The sequence below is a fragment of the Cyprinodon tularosa genome, unplaced genomic scaffold (assembly GCF_016077235.1).
Source record: "Cyprinodon tularosa strain WSP-4 unplaced genomic scaffold, ASM1607723v1 ctg522, whole genome shotgun sequence".
Taxonomy (NCBI): domain Eukaryota; kingdom Metazoa; phylum Chordata; class Actinopteri; order Cyprinodontiformes; family Cyprinodontidae; genus Cyprinodon; species Cyprinodon tularosa.
Window position 1 is genome coordinate 929,830 of NW_024039255.1, and position 19,875 is coordinate 949,704.

The following is a 19,875-nucleotide window of genomic DNA, read 5'->3' on the forward strand; positions in this document are numbered from 1 at the left end:
TTTGAGGAAATGTAATCTAAATCGTTCCATCAAAAAGATGAAAAACGGCTAAAACCTGCGTAACATTTAAAGACTTGTATCTGTCCCAAGTCATAAATAGTCATTTTGGAAGCAGGGACCACTTGCTGCTGCAGGCTGCATGCAGACTCCTGCTTTAGGTTGTGTTACCCAAACTGAGTTAGTCAAGTTTAGCTGTAATAATACTCTATCATTCTATATAACACTGTTATAGAAATTATTAAAGGTTCTGCTCTTTCTTGGACCAATAATTAGTTGTATCTGTGTGATGCGTGGAAAAATGTTTGTACCTGCCCAGGGATTGCGGGTGGAAACTAGCAATAGCTAACTCTGGTATAAGACATCTCTTCTTTAAAGATGAATGTGTTTTGTACACTTTCCCTGTTAATTAAACAAGTCTATTCTCTTAATGTTCTACTTAGATGTCCTCTATCTGCTTTTATTTTCACAGCTCTCACAGATAACCTGTTGCAGAAACAGTGGCCAGATTGTGATGAGACCATAGAGAAGCTCTTCCTTGAAGTGTCTCAGCCGGATGCTTTGCCTAAAATGCCGCATTCTCAGGTACATTAAATTGAGGGACAGGATTTTAAGCCAATTTCACTCTTGGATGTTCCAAGCAGGCAGGTTTAAAAACACAAACCAGGATTTTTCCAGTTTCTTGAAAACGTATTGACATTGTATAATCTGGGACACATAATATGGTCAGGGTTATTTGGGTCATAGATTCAAATTTGGAGTAGATAAAATATAAACAGAAGTGAGTGTTTCCTGCTCTTATCCAAGATTTTTTTTTATGCAGAAAGATACATTCCTATATTTTCAGCTGTTTTGAAGAAGGACTGCTGTTTTGGTAGTTTTGATTCACAAACCTGGTAGTAAATTTCCCCACAAGACTTGAAACTGTAGTTCCACTGAAATCAGGGAGGGTTGTACTGTATGTTAAAGTCACACTTTCCAGATTATATGTAAAAAGAAAAACAAAAAGAACCCATTTTTAAACCTGTTTGTTACAAGCACTGTTCCATGTTTTATTTTCACATAAAAAGCAATAAATTATTAAATTTCATGGTTGTAATGTTTCATAATATGCTTTAGAAAGGCTCTGTAGTTTATTAAACACTTTTGAATCTGAACATTCAAAATGAGCTAATAGCCCTTTATGATTTTATTTTTTTTTTGTTCTGTTTTATAGATTTACCTCAGTTGTATGTATGTAACACACAAACAATATTTTTTTTCTTCCAAGCTTGAGGACTGTGCCATCCAGTTGTGGAATTGGTCAGTTAGCAAGAATGCTGGTTTTGCTCTCAGCATCAGTCAAAAAGCCAAAGGTACCCTCCTAATCCCATAATCTATCTAAATCTAAACTGTAACAGAAAACCAAACAATTGCATCTGGATCATAAGCTGAAAAGAAAAGCTGTGCACATTTCTGGTCGCAGTTATATTGCATCACATCCAAACATTTCCATTATACAGTCCGACATGTCGCATGCAGCCTGCTTTACTGCTGTGAACCTGAGAATCCAACAGAGGGCGCTGTTCGCAAGCAGATCCTGGTGAGCCATAACTACTCAACCATTGCTCTCTGCATTTCATCAGGAGAAGGCCCATTTGTCAGTGTCTGATCTTTACAGATGGCCAGCAAAATGGGGAGAACCTGGCTAGACTGCAAAAACCCCCAGATGGCAGATCATTTCTTGAGGCTTGCCGTCAAGGTAAAGAAAAAAATGAACACACAGTATGAAAGAGAGAGAGAGATTTAGTCGATGCAAGTTAAGTTCAAGCTGAAATGTGGTGTTATAAAACAATATTCCACATTCTACATCACTAGAGCCTGGAAACCCTCTACAGCCAGCTAATGTCCAGAGGCAACGCGGCAGCTGAGGTTTCTTCATACAAGGCGGATGTGGAGAAGGACCTACTGCGAATCCTATCCTGCCAGGCAGAGTCGGTGAGCTGTGGCGCATGTGATGTTCAACACCTTCAATGTGAATATTTGTTCTTGTGATATTTGGCAGCTCAGGAAGTGCTGTTCTGACTGACTTGCGGTGTGAAGTGTGAGACAGCTAAAATGTGAACTGAGAAACAATGAGAGGGGGAAATCTTCAATATTTAATAAGGCATTTCATGTTGTTCAAATCTGACCTCCTTTACAGGCCATGTCCCAAGGGAAAAATGACGAAGCCATGGTCTACATGCAGCGTTGTAAAGACATGTTGCAGCTGCTACCGAAAGATGTAAAAAAAAATAAATAAATCCCTCAGTTAGCACTTGTACAGCACAACACTTTGTATTGATTTGTCACATTCAAAGCACATATTGTTGCTGAAAGTGAGGGGGACGCTAACCGTGAACACACTCTCTGAACACAGACGGCATACCTCTCCCTCATGTGCTACAACTTTGGTGTTGAAACCTATAATCTGAGGAAGTTTGAGGACAGTGCTTTATGGTTGAGGTAAATACAAATTTTTTTGTTTTTTGAAAAACTGTTCATTTCATTGAAGGGAAATTGGCACCTCTTCTTTTTCAGTCAAGGCTATGACATTTGCAAAACAAATGTGAAGTCAGGCCCTGGACCAGAAGCCGTGGTAAGACACTGTAGTTCAGAGTTAAGCCACAAAAATCACTGGAAACAGGTAGATTTAAACTTTCCTCTTTTCTGACCACAGGCCAAAATCTTGCGTCTTCTTGCCACAGTCTATCTAGAGTGGGATTGTCAGAGGTTTCAGGATAAGGCTTTGAATGCCGTCAACTTAGCCAACAAGGTACGATGTGAAATATGATCTTGAGAGTATTACACAAACAATACTTTAGGAAATATAATCATGCTTTTTGCCTGATTGGCTGCTTTCATTGTGGCAGGAGTGTGTCACTTCACCTGGGCTGTATTTAAAGATCAGAATCCTCCTGAGATCCGGGGCCCCAGACAATGACATCAGAGCAGGTTAGTTATAACAGCTCGATTAATTATTTATCCAGAATATCATTCAATGAATATAAAGCGATCCTTAATGTTAATTCCCGTCAGACATTTACTTTAAGGGTGTATAGAGTATACTAAAGAGCTCATACCCCTTTAATTTTATGTTACAGCTATAAATGTCAAAGCAGTTGGGATTTTATGTGATATATCAAATAGATGGAAAGGGATCTGCCTTTATTTTTTACAAATGAGAATAATTCTCAAAAGGATAGCATGAAGTTTTATTAAACCACAATTTACTTTTGTTCTGCTGAAGCTGAGTCAGTGCATCCGGTTTCCTACAGAAGTTAATAAAGTCATTATGTATAATCTCATCTTGATTATTATTCCTGGATTTAGCTGAAAACATCCCATCTTGCTGAAAAGGACCATTGAAGATTCGATGTAGTTTTATATAGCTTTGCTTTCGAACTGCAGCATCAATAACATTAACATAGAACTACATGATCTAGAGCAGTGTTTTTCAATCCTGGTCCTCAAGGCACCCTGCCCTGCATGTTTTAGATGTTTCCCAGCTTTCACACACCTGTTATCAATTGATAGCAGATTATCAGGCTTTGCTGAACTGCAATCATCTGAATCAGGTGTGCGGAACCTCAGAAACATCCAAAACTTGCAGAGCAGGGTGTCTTGAGCACCAGGATTGAAAAACACTGATCTAGAGCTTTCTTCTTCTTCGCTGTTCATTAGTTGAAAAAAAAACAACAATCTTGCTGACATATGGTTTGTTCGCCCTCTAGTGGACAGATTCTTGTACAGTCAAACTAGTATAATGACTTAATTTAACCTATAAAACAAATGCCCTTTGGGTTTAAAACAATCATTTAAACGTAATGGTAATGTATTTATTCGATTGTCTAATTCATTCAATTCTATTTATTTAACCTATGAACTTTTGCATTAACCATTATAACAATATTTAACAATGAGCTGCAAAGACCTCAGAGGCTTGGAAAAGAGATAGGAACTAAAAGAGCTGCAAAGATATGCAAGTTGGCTGTAAGAATATGTGTCCAGTAAAACTCTATATTACTGAAAGAGTTCAGCACTACACTGTTAAAATGAAGTCCAGTTTGACACCAGCCATGTTGGGCCCTCTAGAAACATGCAGTTGCATGCACTCTGCTTGTGGAAAGCCAGCTATGCATATCTCTCTGAAAATTTTAAGACCATTGTGAAATACGGTGGTGGAAGCATTATGCTGGGGGGATGCTTCTCCACAGCAGGAACAGGGTAGCTGTTGAGAAGGGAAATGAATGAAATCGACAATTACTGTGCTGGTCAGTCTGCTGGAAATGTTTCATTAGCAAAATAATTATTAGATAGAAAAAAAGGTGTTTAATAGGAGTTCTGGATGAAACATTTTTCTGAGAACGAGCATTTTTAATCTTAAGTGGAAAGTAGGTGTAGTTTGGAACAGTTTTTGCTTCCTTTGCAACCCTGAGCGGGCTGTTCTTTCTGTAAATGGCGTGTTTTAACATCTGTATGCTCCTGTTAGAAATCACTAAATCAGTTGAAGATTTCAACAACTGATTAATTGTTTCAGTCCTGGAAGCAAAACACGGGGAACAGGACAGGACAGTACTAGCGTACACAGCTAGAGCTACGATGCATGGGCTTCATGACAGAGCATTAGCCATGCTGGCGTTGCCATACAAGCCATATGTCTCAGATAAATCCTTTGGAGATCTGAATAAAAAGCAGAACATGGATAGTCACAGTTCATTCAGTGTTACCATGCATTAGCCATTTTGTAAAGGATAATGTTCAACATTGTCTTTAGATGTGCAAAGTTGCATAACTAGAATACGTTAAAGGTGTGCTAAGGATTCTAAAAAAAGAAAAATCCTATTTAGAACCCTGTACGGTTTATATCACAATCGTACACTACTTTATGCTGGTCTATCACATCAAAATAAAAATAAAAATACGATGGGGTATGAATGTTTCAGCAAGGAAATATCAAATATCCTCTTTGAGAGTCAGATTCTTGCAAACGGTGAAATTAGGGAACAATTGAAACCTGCTGGTGACTTGAAAAGCGAGGGTTAGAGATTGAATGTTACAAATTTATATATTTATATGTATTTTTCCAGGACTTAATGAGATGCTGGGATCCCAGGTTGCTATTGAGGTCTGCCTGAGCACTGTGAAGCTCCTCATGTCTGAAGAAAGGTAAAAAAAATGTATACCTTTTGACTTTTGTTTACATTCAACCAAATATATGTAAGTTTAGCCGGATTGTATGGGAAACCACAGTTGCACTCTGTCCAGTCTAAGCTGATAGTTCTTTGTGATTCCTGCAGAGAAATGCAGGCGTTTGACTTTCTGAAGCGTGTGTGTGAACACTTTGGGCCCTCCCCTGACCTGGGAACCGCTCTAGTGTTGCACATTGAGCTGCTGCTGCAGAGAGGCAAAGAGCTGCTGGCCAAACAGAAGATAGAAGATATCATCAGCGGTCCTTCACTATTCCAGTCATATTTCCAAGTAATTTTAATGTGTTCCACCATTAATTTGACAATGTTTTACCTCCCACAGGCCACTACACGGGTAAACAGCTTAGTCCAGATGCGCTGAACAATTTGCAAGTCATTCTGTGGGATCAGGCCCGTGAACAGTTTGAGGTTTGAATTGCTAAACTCCACTTCATTTTCCTGAAACGTTCCTCCAAGTGTGGTTGTTTTTTTTTAATCATATCTAATGGGTTTATCTCTGCTTTTAATGTATATCCATTCAGGATGGTAACTATTCTGAGGCTCTTCAGTGGTACAACTACTCTCTGAGTTTCTACAAGGCAGGTCAGATTGAGCCCAACCTAGCCAAGCTGCAGAGGAACAGAGCATCCTGCCTTCTGCAGCTTCAGCAACTGCAAAAGGTGAATTATAATTAACTCATTAAATACAGAAATTCAAATAATTCCGCTGCAGTAGTGTATTTCGTCATATCATCAGGAAGTCTGTGCATGTGAGCCATTTTTTTCAGGCTAAAGAAGCAGTTAAAGAAGCAGAAAGGTGCGACCCTGAAAGTATCTTCACCCAGTTCAGTGTTTACAAGATCGCTGTTCAGGAGAACGATGTAGAGAAAGGTATCTACATGGCATTAGCTATGTTATTAATGCACGCCAAAGACTGCAACAATACCTGTGATGAAGGCTTGTTTTTCAGCTTTTTCTCTGTTTTGATCAAGCTGCAGAGGCAGTGACTGCAATGGGGCTCCTGTCTAAGGCTCCTGTATCCAGTGAAGACAGACTGCTGCTATCTGAGAGCGCAGCCTCCTATCTCCTCAGTCTGGCTGCTCAGATGGCTCTGGAGGTAGAATTCACCTCTCCAATGATCACTTGTATCATTTCTAGAGTTTAGGTTTAATCCCGTTTTTCAGTTCTGTGGTGTTCTGCTGTGTTGGGAGGCAATGAGGGATCTTGATGCTGTAACTTTTATCATCTGTTGTTAAACAGGAGTTAGAATCAAGAACAACATGTATCAAACTTATTCCACCTTAACATTTTTACAAATTTGATGTTCCTTTTTCACAAGTCGCCATAATTTTTATGTATCGTTATGGATTTGAATGCATTAGACCGATACAGAGCAGCACTTCCATCAGGCAGATCAGGAATTAAGTTAAACAGAAAAATTTTAAAGCAGGGTTGGGTGATAGAAACATAAAATTTCAGAGCTATGTCCAAGCTTAAAACATTTATTTCCCCACGGCATGATGCTGCCACCACCTTGGCCAAAATCTACTCTAACATGATTTATTCTAAGTTTGTAAAAGGGAAATAAAAGGAAACAGGCTATTTGTCTAATAAAAATGTTTACATTTACTTTTTTATCTTTTGAGTTGTCTTTACCGCTTTGGCACATCTAGAGTCAAAAGCTGTACTTCGGATCGAATAGAGAGTTTGCAAATTTTAAATTGAAATTTACCAATTGAACCTGTTTGTTGATGGCTTCTGCCCAAGTTTCAGGCGTCCTGTAAACATTTTTATCACAGGTTTTCCTATATTTAACTCTGTTCATCTTCACATCAGTTCTGACCATTGTCTCTGCTTTGCTGAAGAAAAGCATCCCACAGCATAATGCTTCCAGTACCCTACCTTGATAGTTGCCTCCCATACGATTACCAACAATGGTACAGATTCTCCTACCTGAGCTGGTTTTCTCTTTAGCTTTTCTAAAAACAGTTGACTGCACAGGTTTTATTCAGTAGCTTAAGCATAAAGGAAGCTAAATACAAACAAGACAACACAGTTAATAGCTAGCTGTCACATGGCATTCTTGTGAAATACAATACATTTTGTGGAAAGAAATTCTGGAAGAAAAAAAAAAAGATGAATATTTCAGTGAGACACTTTTGACAGAGCCAGTATAGGATGTTCTTTTGCATGATGCTTAATTGTAATGAATATTAACCTTTTTTTATTTATCATTGAATTGTTTGTGGCAGAAGGAAAAACAGGAAACGGCAATGAAAGCTCTGGAGGTTTTGTGTGAAAACTCAGACGATGAGGCTCATGTTCTGATGGCTCTGAGGTCTGTGAAAGAAACCACTGTTTTTTTTAAAGTTTGGTTGTTGTTTTTTTTACTTGTTTAATTTAGTTCAATCTGTGGTGCACTTTGAAAACAAATTCTATGAAAGACAAGTTCTATAAAAGACAGCCTGTAACATAATCTGCTTCCCTTACAGATGGTAGTGATTCTTCCTCTAGGTCACCTCTAATGATCTACTGACCTGATTTCTCCTCAGCTTCCCCACAGAAAGTGTGTTTGTGTATAACGATGTCAGTAGGTGACAGAAAAGAGGTCATCATCCATCGTCCCTCATTTTTATTCTCTCAGGTGTTTGGTCCGACTCACGTTCTGCACAGCAGAAAAATCAGCTGATGGGTTAAGGTGAGACTAAATGCAATAAGAGTTATACACTGTAGTGTTCATGGTTAAATATTCTGCATCTAAAGGAATAAAATCCATGCAGCGACGCAAATCTGGACGCCTTCCTTCGGTATCTTAAAAAGGGTAAGACGATTTACGACTAATAAGCAGCTGAAACCAGATGTTTGATCATTTGCTATAAAAATCCTTAGGTTTAGTTTTTTTTTTATGATGTTAAAGTAGACTAAACCTCTTCTGCTATAAGTCAGTTAGGATTTTTATATTTTCCTATTTGCTAAAACAATAGGTAATAGAGACTTTTTTGAACTTTTGTTATACCAGATGGAGTTTTTCATAAATTTGGTGGATATTCAGTAGCGTCTCTTATAAACTGTATTATTACAGTATTCAGGGGGCATCTGGAAGGGGTTTAGCACAGCAGTCCAGAGATCCTTTCCTTCCCTGGTTACAGTTCTTACTGTTGACCCCAGAAAAGGGGATCAGGAGGTAGGAGCTACAGTTCGATGGCTTCAGATAGGGAAGAGGTGTCAAACTCCACGGCTTTTTATCCAGCTCAGCTGGTAAAGTGATAAACAGGAGAGCTGCAATGCATGAGGAAATAATCTGGACATCTGCCCTCAAGGAGCAGAGTTTGAATCCCCATTTATAAACCGGCAGAGGAGGGGAACAACTGAACAGAAGGAAACCAGGCCTGTGTTTCTTGTCTGGTCCTTGTAAAGTGTGCAGACAGTAAATGATCCCTCTGCTCATTCGTCATTCTTTAGCTGGGAGTTTTGCCAATGTACAGATTATTGTGCAAAGTTTGACATAAAAAAAAAAAGATGTCTTTTATCTTTGGCCTGTTGCTGTGGTCATAGTCTTTGTCATGCTTCTCTGCAGGTAGTAGGAAGCAGCTTAAACAAAGAGACAGACTCTTCCCCAATACTCCACCATTTTGGTCTGCAGAGTATTTAAAGCTGTACAGCTGAAGGTTTCCTTTCTAATTAGTTAAGTCCTGTGTGCTACAGCGTCTATCCTGTTTAAACTGAAGTCATCCCATGTTGCTTACTTTATCTTCTTTTCACCAATCTGCTTTATTTGTGAGCTTTGATTTTTCAGTGATGTCACACAAGTGATCAATGATTTGAGGGAGTTTCCTGACAATAGATCCATGGCTATGTAACTGATGTGGATGACCTGTTGTCATCATTGTGGGTTTAATCACATTGTTTAAATGTAAGTTAATCCTGTCGTATTTACACTTTAAACAGAAAAGGTTTAGTCTAATTAAATATCAGTGAAAAAAGGTGAGTTGGTGTCTTTATGCAGCAGATGTAAATGCCTGGTTTCAGCTGGATTTAACTGCATATTTCCTCCAAGCAACTGTGCAGTCCATGCAGATGATGCACGTTTTGTCATCCCCACAGCTCTGCAGACACTTTCACACCAATCTCATATGACTGCTGAGCAGCGCGCCGAGGATGCCAACTGGTTCAGAAAGATCGGTACCGACTCTCTCCGTTCTAACACCACACACTGTGCTATCACCTGACTCCTTACAGCAGCTTCGTTTGGTCTGTTGCAGCCTGGAACTCAGCTCTGCAGTGTGAGAGCAGCCCTGACATGATGAGGGATTTCTTTGTCCTTTCCTATCAGGTGAGCGTGATGCTTTGCTTTGCCATGACTCAAATAAACGCTGAGGAGTAATTAAAGGTAGCTCTGACAGAGCTTTATCACTACTGTAATCTGAACCTTTGAAGCGTTTCTTTAATTAAATATTCCAAAAAAACTAAACATATCAATCAGAATACAAAGTGCATAAATACGTTTAATAAGTTTCATAATTAAGTATAAAAAAGTGTACAAGGCACATGCTGACATTTTTTTCTATTAATGATTTAGTTTAATAGAAAAATATAATCTCTTATTTTACTTCAGTCACGCCTACGAATAACATCTACAAACAGCATTTATATCGAGGGGAAAATAAATCCACCTCAGCAATTCAAAGCTTAAAGTTTTTTGACATTTTGCAGAGGTTTTATTTGTCAAAAAGAGAAAAATGTTTCCTCCACCTTCCAGTTATGGACTGTTGGTCTGTCACATAAAATGCCCCACAAAAGATGAAGTTTGTTGGAAATGTGAGAGTAATCAAGGAGTACTTTTTTTTTTTTTTTTTATAAATGTGTAGATTTCGCCCTTTATAAACCTACCTATTAAAGTTTAAACATGGGATAGTAGATAGATCAGACAGTATCTGATTATTTTTGAGTTACTAAATATTTTCAACATGTCATAATGAACATAATATATTTCTTCTAGTACAGTTGCTAAGATAATAACCGTGGCTGTTATTCCTGCCCTGCTTAGTTCTTCTGTAGGTTAAACACACAGACAACAAAGCAGAGCATCTGTACTTTGCTTCAGCTGCCAGAATTAACGTTTTTATTTTCCTCCCTGACCTTATAGCTCTCCCTTCTGTGCCCTCCTGACCGCACACTGCTAATGGGCCAGAAGACATGTCTGCTGATGGCAGCTGGTGCCTCTTTGGAGCTCTGCAGGAAGTCTCCTCTCTCCAACCAGGTGTGCCACCCCCTCCTCATCCTCTACATTTAGCAAGCTCACATTCAAAAAGGATGGAAATTTACCAAGACCAGTGGAGAGGAGAGGTGACTAACATTGCTGGCAAAGGCGTAGGTGTTTTCAGTTAAATCCCTCCACATTGGAAGAGGGAAAAAAAAAACACTAGATGGCGTCAGTGAGTCCAGAATCCTTGAGAAGTGTGTTTGGTTTACAGGATGCAGAGCTCACTGTGGCTCTGGAGCATATTCAGGCCTGTTGGGAGGTCTGGAAAACCCTGAAAGCATCAGGTACGGAAGGCAGTATATCAATATAATCTGACTATTCATTTTTTTAAGACCTTAGCTGAATAGATTTTCCTCTTAAATGAATTTGAAGGCAGCATTCAAGCAGATCCCACAGACTCCCTGCTGCTGCTTTATGAATTCGAAGTTCGTGCAAAGCTGAATGATCCAAAGGTGGAGACCATACTCCAGTCAGTGTTGGAGCTTGAAAATGTTGAAATCAAAGTATTGGAATCCATTGCAGGTAATTAAACTTAAAAAAAATAACAAACTGAGCAGATCAAATATTACTAGCTCCATTACTTCATATTTATTGTTTTTCTCTAAATGAAGCCTTAGCCATGGAGCCTCCTGCCTACTTCCCTCTGCTCTGTAAGAAGGCTCTGAGAGTGGCTCTCTCGCTGCACAGGAAACAACCACAGGCTGACCTCACACACTGCAGGCATCACCGCACTGCATCAAAATACTCTTCTCCTTTAAAGCTCTTATTGGAGGGAAACTGTTTCTAATTACATGTCTCCATCTTAGCAAATACATTCACAGTCTGATCAAGCTGTCCCTTCCAAGTGGTGTGTCACAAGTGGAGACCCACATGCTGCAGGAGGTGTGGGACTACTTCGAGGAGGCCCTGTCCATCATCTCAATCACAGTGAGTTAGCACCAATCACATGCCAACTTCCCTGGGCTCCATAATTAACCCCCTCTCCTCCCCTCTGCCTGCTGTTTCTTCTTTTTTTAATCAATGGACTTTCAGCCACGCATCAATTAGCAGATGCTTCCATTCAGCGCCCCTTCCTGCCAATTTGAATGTTAATGTTCTGCTCAAATCATTACACTGCCGGTGAGCAGCATCTCTGAAAGGCATGGGATTGTGGAAGCCTCGCACTGCTGTTCAGGCGGTGCGTATTTCCCCTTTCAGACTGAGTTAATACTTGAAAGCTGAGGAAAATCTTTGGATCAAAGCAAAGGGACAAGATTAGAGTGTCAGAGAATATGAATGAAATGATTCCAAGGAGTTCGTTCATGGTCTTGAAAAGGTTAACACACAAAGGCGCAGCATTTGATGGAAGTTCACTCGGATTCCTCGCTGCTGCACACTAAAAGGAACTTTGTCAAGTGAGTCACCCAGGTGGTTCTTGGTAAAAAGCTTTTTATTAAACATCTTCCTGCTCTTCTCGACAGTCAGATGACTTCCCAGAGATGGAGACCCTGTGGCTGCTGACTCAGGCTTGGAACACAGGAATACTGCTGTACAGCTTGACCCAATACCACGAAGCAGAGAAGTGGTGCGGCCTCGCTATGGGCTTCATCCGCCACCTGCGATCTCTACGCCAGAGCTACGAGATGCAGGTAGAGCATCACTGTTGCCTTCTCATGTAGGATGCGAACAAACTGGAATCTGTTCTTTGAAAGAAAAATACTAAAACTGTCTCAATGAATCAGAATATCATCAAATAGTTCATTTAAATAAATAAAAAATTGAAGTCTGTCATATTGTTATTCTCATATTCACTAATATTTAAAAACTCCGGGCATTATGGGATATGTAGTGTTTGGGTTTAGCGCTAGGTAATACGGCGTTAGAACCTTCAGTAAAAGTTATGAGGCCAATGTGTGGCCATGATGTGGTCAGCAGGCCTTGAACTTTAAAAATCTGCTTATCATAAAGAAAAAAAAAATACAGAAAACCTGAATATTACATTAAACCTAATTAAATATTTTAATGCACCTCTTCTGACTTTAAGACGATCATAGCTTTCCCCAAGAACAGTTTGCATTAAAAACCACATAAGGCTTGGTGCCGGCGCACAGAGACAGGAAAACCTGGAGCCTGAATCCATTTACTGAATCCTAATACATAGGAGCAATTAAAGGTATGCAGGTATGGAAGGCCAAAGATGCTGCAAATTCAATACTTTAAAACTAGTAATATTTCTATTGGTTGATGAAAAAAAACAAAAATCATTTTAACTTGAAATGTATAAAACCATGTTAGTTCTTAATGGTTTATTTAAGTTGGTTATTAAATACATATTAGTAATTATTAAATACACATTTTATCTTATAGCCATGAACGGATACATTCTCTTTATCTAAAATAAAAAATAATTTTGCTATAAGCTAGTCAGTGAGTTATTTGGATTTTATCCAGTTATTTTTGTTCAGACTAAACCATGCTGCCGAATGGCTTGAAAACAAGTATTTAATGCAAAGAAATCAACATGAATGCAAAGACCCTTCACACTAGCCTAAAGTGTTTGGGTTTTAGTAAAATCATATTCTGAGCGAGTTTAATGTTTGATTTTTATAAGCTGCAAGATGAATCCTAAAACAAACTAAATAATATGGTACATAATATTAGGGCCTTTTTTCTGATGAATTTTCCACGCTCATGGAAATGATAATCCACTGATTGTTTATCCACAGATGTCTGGCCTTTACAGTGAAATCCTGGACAGATTGGACAAAGCAAAGAAAAACCGCCACACAGAGTAGACATTCAGCTACTGTCTCCTAGATGTTACACGTTCTGAAGGTGAACCAATTGTAGTTTGTTACAGTTCAGTTTTTGTTACTTCTTTTTGCTACAACACCCCCCAAAGAAAGAGGTGGTGGACTTTCATCTTCACCGTGTGAGTTAAGTATAAGCTGTTAAGTATCAAACCCTCTTGGGTCCCTTACATTTTGTTTTTCCAAAATCTGACTAAATTAATAGAAAATGACATTAAAACTGCTCAGGTTATTTGAAGAGCGACATAAAGACTTAGCTAAATAGTCTGCACTGTAGTTAATATTTATTTCTACATTTTTGTAATTCGTTTCTGTTCAAATCTGTAAAATTTAGATGTGCTGTTAGGCAGCAAGTTATGAGTTTAAATGTTTGTTCACAATCTGTTTCTGATGCTATTGATTGGAAATTTAAAAATGTTGATATACTGAAGTTGATAAAAACATAACTTTAAAGATTTCAATTTACAAAGTACTTTGTGTCTTGAGGGATACAGATGGATAAACATAAATACTAATGAGTAGATAAAATCCAGCATTGCAAGGGTTGGATAGTACACTATTATGGCTAAAACATACATTGAAAGGCTTTAAACTCTAGAAAATGTATCTTGTTTAAGGAAGACTGATGTTTCTATGTTAAGGGAGCAGGTGGAGCACTTAAATCAGAATAACAAGCACGTCAAGATTATAACCGAGTCACATTTTATTTCCAAACAAATAAACTCTTGTCAAGTCCCAAAATAAAACCCAAACAAAAGTTGCAGGACTGCGTTCCCTCATGACTAGGACAGGGTAGACCATGAGGCCGAGCGTCCTGATAGGCTGTACCACCTGCAGTGACAGGAAGGAAACTACTGTACAATCAAAGGGTTCATGTTTGCAAGCACTTACTGCACAGATGTGCTAGAACAGAAACACCATCACCCAAAAGTACAAACAGAGACCCTGAGCCCCCTCCCCGACCCCCCCCCCCCCCCCCCCCCCAAATAAAAAGCATATATGTCAATATGTTTCTCATAAGAACGACCCTCGTCAGTTATACACAGAGGCATTCAGGTACCATCTGGTTAGCACAGCCTCAATGGAAAGAGGAGAATGAGATTGAGTTCTTTGGGCTTGGACATGGCTGACCGAGGCATGAGAAGCTCACACATCGTTAACAGTCAGCTGGGTTTGGATCCACTCTACGCTTCTGAAGTTTGATCGATGCTCTGTGTTTCTGTAGCTTTCTGTCTGAATTGCTTTTATTTTACATTATACGTCTTTTTTTATTTAAAACTATACACCCACACGTTCCACGAGAAACCACATGTAGACGGGAGCCTACTCCAGGAACCGGAACCCTTCTCACCAGGCAACGGTTCCTTTAGAAGAGAAATACTGACGTTACAGCACATTTGGATGGAACCTGTATGTGGAGAGTAGCTCACTTTTACTTACCTGATGTCTATGGTCTATAAAACATGTCTGTCCAAGTTTGAGTCACACATGCATGATCTGCTGGGTTGGGGGGGGGCTTATTTACATTGTTTAGCTACCACACCATTTTTCGAAACAGTCTGCAAGCAGTTAATGGCTCTGTTCCCTTCGGTTATTCCCTGAACTCTGGTTTTGACACAGGTAATGACAGCTGGTTCAGCGGCGGTGCCTGGTAGGTGGGCACAGCTGATCGGAAAATAAAAATAAAAACAATTCCTGCAGCTTACAGGTGCTGTGAGCAGGAGAGAGCAGGGGACCCGGCTCTGGGTTCCATTTGAGTTAAAAACACACGAAAAAAAACCCTTGAAAGGGCCAAGAGGGTTCAGAGATGGGGCTGCTCCTGCAGACGTGCAAACTGCACTGAGCGATGAAATCTCTGTGATGCCAAAAAGAAATAAAAAAAAGCTTAGTCCTGCAGGAGAAAAGGCCGTCCAGTTTAAACCCCTTCCAACCAACACTCTTTTCTGTGTGCTCACCTCAGGGGTTCAGAGTCGTTAAGAATGAACACATTTATAGATACTCAAAGCATAAAAGGTTTACTCAAACCCAACTTTAGTGTTTTTTTGGTAGAGGGGGACAATTCAGAACAGATTATACTGACTCTTTAATTATTAGAACATCCAATACAATTATTGTCTTGTTCTACCCGTTTTTAAGGCCACCACAGCGGCGGCAGATAGGACAGTACCATGTGACCAATCAGAAGTGAATCCTCTAGGAAGGCAGAGAGTGTAATGGGGTCGTCTACTGCTCAACAGAAGCTGGGAGGCTCTACCTGTCCGGATTAAATAAAGCCAAATTGTCAGATTATACAGAAAAAAAAAGTTTGAAAACAAGGATGTGAAAGGAGCCAGAGGAGGTGAGACTTGATTTTAAATCTATTGCACTTAATGTCTGACCTCCTGAAGCTTGGAGGACACAGAAGTAAAGATCTGGCCCTCATCGATTACTTGCAGCCTCCCTCACAACAGGTGCTCACAAAACAATGTATATTCCATGTAAGGCAGTTTGGTGTTTTGCAGAGAGCCCGGTTACACTTCTCTACCCCCATTCCTTTACAGAGCAGCTAAAAACCACAAGCCAAAAAAATAAGAGCAAAAAAAAAAAAACAACCCACAAAAAAAAAAAAACTAACAGCCCTCCAAGCGACAGTTTCTAATGAAGTGTAAAATGTGAAGATTTTCATATGCTGTAAAATCTGAGGACTTATGATTTATCTTGTGATCTTATAATATAAATGTAGAGATTCACAACATGTTTCTTCCTCTTGATCTGCCTTCATCAGCCGCAGCGCTGACAACCAATCAGAGAGCTGCTTTGTGATGAACAGATTGCCAGTTTCTGTTGTTTTTTTTTAATAGGCTTCTTTGCTAATTTCCTCCATCAGTATAAACATACGTCTCCTCCAACAGTACCATCAGCAGGGCTCAAATGGATCCAGTCTGTTTATAAAAAAACCCCAAAACTAAAAACAAAACCCTAATTGTTCTTCGCCTCTCCTCGTGTCTTTTTAATGTGATCTGATGAACATTTACAAAGTGTTCCAACTTGGTTTGATTTGTCTATATTTCTTCTTTTTGAATCACTAACTCCTCCTTCCTGATTTCTGCTCAACAGGCCCATCTTCAGGCAGTCCCGATCCCATAAAGGAACTCGCTCCTTTTCCCTTCTGTTTGACAAAATTCCTTTGGAATGGCAATTCCAGTCTTGAATGGTTTTTGTTGAGAAACTCATGCAGGGGTGTGCACAGTCACAGTAATGGTGATAAAGACTTCTTTTTCATTTAGAGAGTAACAAAATGATGACACTAAAACTGGATATGAAACATATCTGCAAAAAGGAGGTGAGGAGAGGGGGGGGGGGGGTTTGGCATGTGGACGTGGGGTTAGGGGCTTGGGGGGGGGGTCTCTGGGAGGGAGCTCTGCACCGAAGCAGGGAGGACGGCAGGGAGCTCAGAGCTTCTCTGGGGAGGGAATCCAGATGTAGGGACCAGACTGCTCCTCGATGATGAGCTTGATTTTGTTGTAGATCTCCTCTAGTGAGTCACCCTGTACAATAGCTAGGAGCAAACAAAGGAAACAGCATTTATTAGCCGCTCTGATCAGAAGGAAAAAACAATCTGATAACTTCTGGGCACAATCATCATTTAGATCAGAGGTTTTCAAATGTTTTGACGAAATTACCAATTGAAATATGAATAAAATAAAATACATTTCTGAAATGTACTTTCTCAGCAAACAAACCACATATCAACAAATTAATAGAACATAGTCTGGATTTGTGGAAGTTATTCATCTTTATACGACTATAGATCCCAAAGAGAAAAGGGTGTCCTGTGTGTGCCTGAGTAGAAAGAAACGAATAAATGTCCATTATTCTTGTTAAACTCAGGATATCTCCATCTGTGGAAGTCAAGGCCAGAATACGTCCTTCCTGCTGCACAAATACACTGTTTGCATGCAGAGCAGAGATCACAGTGAAATGGAAAAGCAAACATAGCTGTGATGATATTTGAGCGAAATAGTGAAAAACACAATTTATTGCTTTAAACTTATAAAATCAGAAGTAGATCTTTTTTTAAATTAAGGGAATACGTGAATTACAGATCAAACGATCAGTTTATTTATAAGATTTTAATTTTTGCATCTCATTCTTCTATAGGTCATATTTTTTCCTCTCTGGTTTTATTTTTGTCTCCTCATCAGCAGACGTGATAACGTTGTGATTCTCGCCATCAGAAAGTTCTGGCTGCCTCTCAGCTTCTAAAGGACGTTTTAGAGTTTAAAGATCCTGTGATTATTTACAACCAGCGCTTCATTGTTTGTTTTCTGCTAATCTGGGGTAGCAGGTTAGTTCATGAAGGTCCAAAGGGAGGCTGAAAGGGTCAAACTTTGTGTTAAATCTAAAAAAAATTTCTTTTATTCTCCACTAGGGCTGAAACAACTAACCAGATGAATTGTGATTAAACGATTATTGAAATAAATGTCAACTAAACTAGTAATTGAATAATCGTTAACTGGAGTATAGAGACTCTAAAACATGCCTTTAACTGTCAGAGCAACCCATGTAGAGCAGCAATTATACCAAGATTGTGGAGAGAAAAAAAAACACATTTTACATTTACGATGAAATAAAACAATAACATTTTTTTTCTGTCGATATGCTCTATCCGAAATTCTCAAATGGAAATGTTTTAGTGATACCTTTTCATTTCATGAAAAGTCTTAATCAAGGAACCTTTTGTAAACTGATTATTAATCGATTAATTGAAAAAATAATTAACAGATTAATCGATCTGCAAAATATTCGTTAGCTGCAGCCCTATACTCCACACACACACGGTTTCCATAACATTTGGCATCTTTAAAAGGTACAAAATGGAAGGAAAAATTAAAAGAGTTGTGATTAAATAATTGAAAAAGCAGCAACCAACCTGTGAAATACTCTCCAAAGTCTTGCTCCAGCTTAACTGCCTTGTCGAAGACTTTATTAGCCTGCTCATACGTCTGCCTCTTATTCATTTCCCTGGATTGAAAAACATGGAGGGTTATTTCAGCACATAGAAGCTGTTCAGACTGCAGTGAGTAAGGAAGAGTGTGGCTCACATTAGAGCTTCGATTGATTTTGGTTTTATAAAGATGGCGATCGGATAAAGTTGAGCTTGCTGGAGTCGTTTGATGGCGTTCCCGGACACATCCAGAATGCAGTGTTTCCCCTAAAAGCACAGAGCTCAGTAAATACCTCAGCATTCATGTTAGTGTCACTTTAATGAAGTATTGATTTTCTGGTGCCTACCCGCTCTGCCACGGTTCTGACTGACAAGATGCTCGTCCCGTAGAGGTTCTCATTAAACTGACCCGCCTCAATAAATTTATTATCCTGGATATCTTTCTCCATTTGCTCCCTGGAGCCCACGAAGTGGTAGTCCTGGCCGTCGATCTCGTTCTCTCGCCTTGGACGGGTCGTATCTGCGGATGCAAACGGAACAGGTTTATTTTTGTCCCTGCTCATATGTTTGGCGCCTGGCAGGGCGGCTGGGTTCTAACTCACGGGGAACGCATGAACCAAACTTATGGGGAAACTCGGAGATGAGGTCGTCGTTTACTCGGTCCTTCATTGGGCCCAAAATGATCACAGGCCTTGTGTAGGTGACTGGATTGGAGACAAGAGAGGTATGTAAGTTTACATGACAATAAATGATAGCAAACCTGTGGAGAGCTGCGGTCTCACTCACTTTCCTGCCGGATAACTGGCTCATAGGAAAGGATTGTGTCCTCCTGACCCTCTGTAAGAAACACAAAGCAGAATCAGAGGTCACATCTGAATTGAAAATGTAAAAGAACCAAACATTTCCTTTTCACCGCATACTTCAGTTTATTTATCGGGATGTTCTGTGGCAAACAAAGCAATGCATACAGTCAAATATAAAGCAGGATTCACATTCAGTCCTGTTTAATACTCCTAATCTGTCAGTAATCTAATCTCATTTTAAATCCAGCTGCTCTCAGAGCCATAAGTCAGTGAGAAAACATTCATCATTTAGTAACAGAAAGAACAGAGAAGACCTACAAGCCTCTCAAGAGACTGACTGGGCAAGGAGAAGATGAGCCACATAAAAAGCTCTGGAGGAGCTGCAGAGATCTACAGCTCAGGTGGGAGAATCTGTTAACTAAACAACTATTAGTCTATGATATAGGAAAAAAAAGGTGGTGGGGGGGGGGGGGTGCTCTGAGATCCGTTCAGATGAGCCTTTAAATTTCTGGCCGATATGCATTTGCAGATCATCTTAAACACACCCTCTCCTCCTTAAATGATGGTGGTCTTATCAGATTGAGCTGAAGCTTCTTTCAAAAGAAGACTCCAAAGATCTTTAGTATTTAGGTGTGCAAAGACCCACAGCTTCCATATTTTATATCAATACATTCATGACTATGCAGCCATGCGGGTCCACCACATAAACTCTGATAAAATACATTGAAGATAGTGGCTGAAGCAGGGTGGTACGTGGAAACAGGCAGGACTACTTTTATGAGGAATTTAAAGTAAAATGGACTTACTTGAACTACTTTCACTGTCACTTGTGTTGGATGTCAGGCATTCTGAAAAGCAAAATACAGCTTTTTCATCAAACTGTTGTTTTT

General features: G+C 39.5%; 2 protein-coding genes across 9 annotated transcripts in view; one reads left to right on the top strand and one right to left on the bottom strand.

The window, feature by feature from the left end:
* The first annotated feature begins 515 nt into the window (after positions 1–515).
* tex11 (testis expressed 11) lies at positions 516–13,675 on the top strand. The gene is made up of 28 exons (XM_038303958.1): positions 516–582; positions 1,268–1,352; positions 1,500–1,579; positions 1,658–1,738; positions 1,855–1,974; positions 2,180–2,260; positions 2,396–2,481; positions 2,557–2,614; positions 2,696–2,791; positions 2,889–2,970; positions 5,106–5,184; positions 5,316–5,467; positions 5,548–5,633; positions 5,747–5,884; positions 5,992–6,094; positions 6,196–6,320; positions 7,456–7,541; positions 7,848–7,901; positions 7,984–8,024; positions 9,308–9,385; positions 9,466–9,536; positions 10,350–10,463; positions 10,678–10,750; positions 10,839–10,988; positions 11,078–11,186; positions 11,273–11,393; positions 11,927–12,094; positions 13,172–13,675. Exons 1-28 carry the CDS (start codon positions 568–570, stop codon positions 13,238–13,240), a joined length of 2,601 nt encoding a protein of 866 aa, XP_038159886.1. The 5' UTR covers positions 516–567; the 3' UTR covers positions 13,241–13,675.
* Positions 13,676–15,262: 1,587 nt separating this feature from the next.
* Positions 15,263–19,875, bottom strand: part of dlg3 (discs, large homolog 3 (Drosophila)) — a 155,767-nt gene continuing 151,154 nt past the window's right edge. For all 8 annotated transcript variants that reach the window (XM_038303988.1, XM_038303987.1, XM_038303992.1 and 5 more), the window contains 7 exons: positions 19,792–19,833; positions 18,969–19,019; positions 18,785–18,886; positions 18,530–18,702; positions 18,340–18,449; positions 18,168–18,259; positions 15,263–16,793 (listed from right to left, as the gene is read on the bottom strand). In XM_038303988.1, coding sequence (XP_038159916.1) covers positions 16,687–16,793; positions 18,168–18,259; positions 18,340–18,449; positions 18,530–18,702; positions 18,785–18,886; positions 18,969–19,019; positions 19,792–19,833 — 677 coding nt within the window. In that variant the 3' untranslated portion in view covers positions 15,263–16,686. The remainder of the gene's footprint in view (positions 16,794–18,167; positions 18,260–18,339; positions 18,450–18,529; positions 18,703–18,784; positions 18,887–18,968; positions 19,020–19,791; positions 19,834–19,875) is intronic.

Bases quoted from the DNA above. Each gene is read 5' to 3' on its own strand.
- tex11 (XM_038303958.1), top strand. The intron at 6,095-6,195 runs GTATCTACATGG...GTTTTGATCAAG, and splicing joins GGAGAACGATGTAGAGAAAG to CTGCAGAGGCAGTGACTGCA. The intron at 11,187-11,272 runs GCATCACCGCAC...TCTCCATCTTAG, and splicing joins GCTGACCTCACACACTGCAG to CAAATACATTCACAGTCTGA.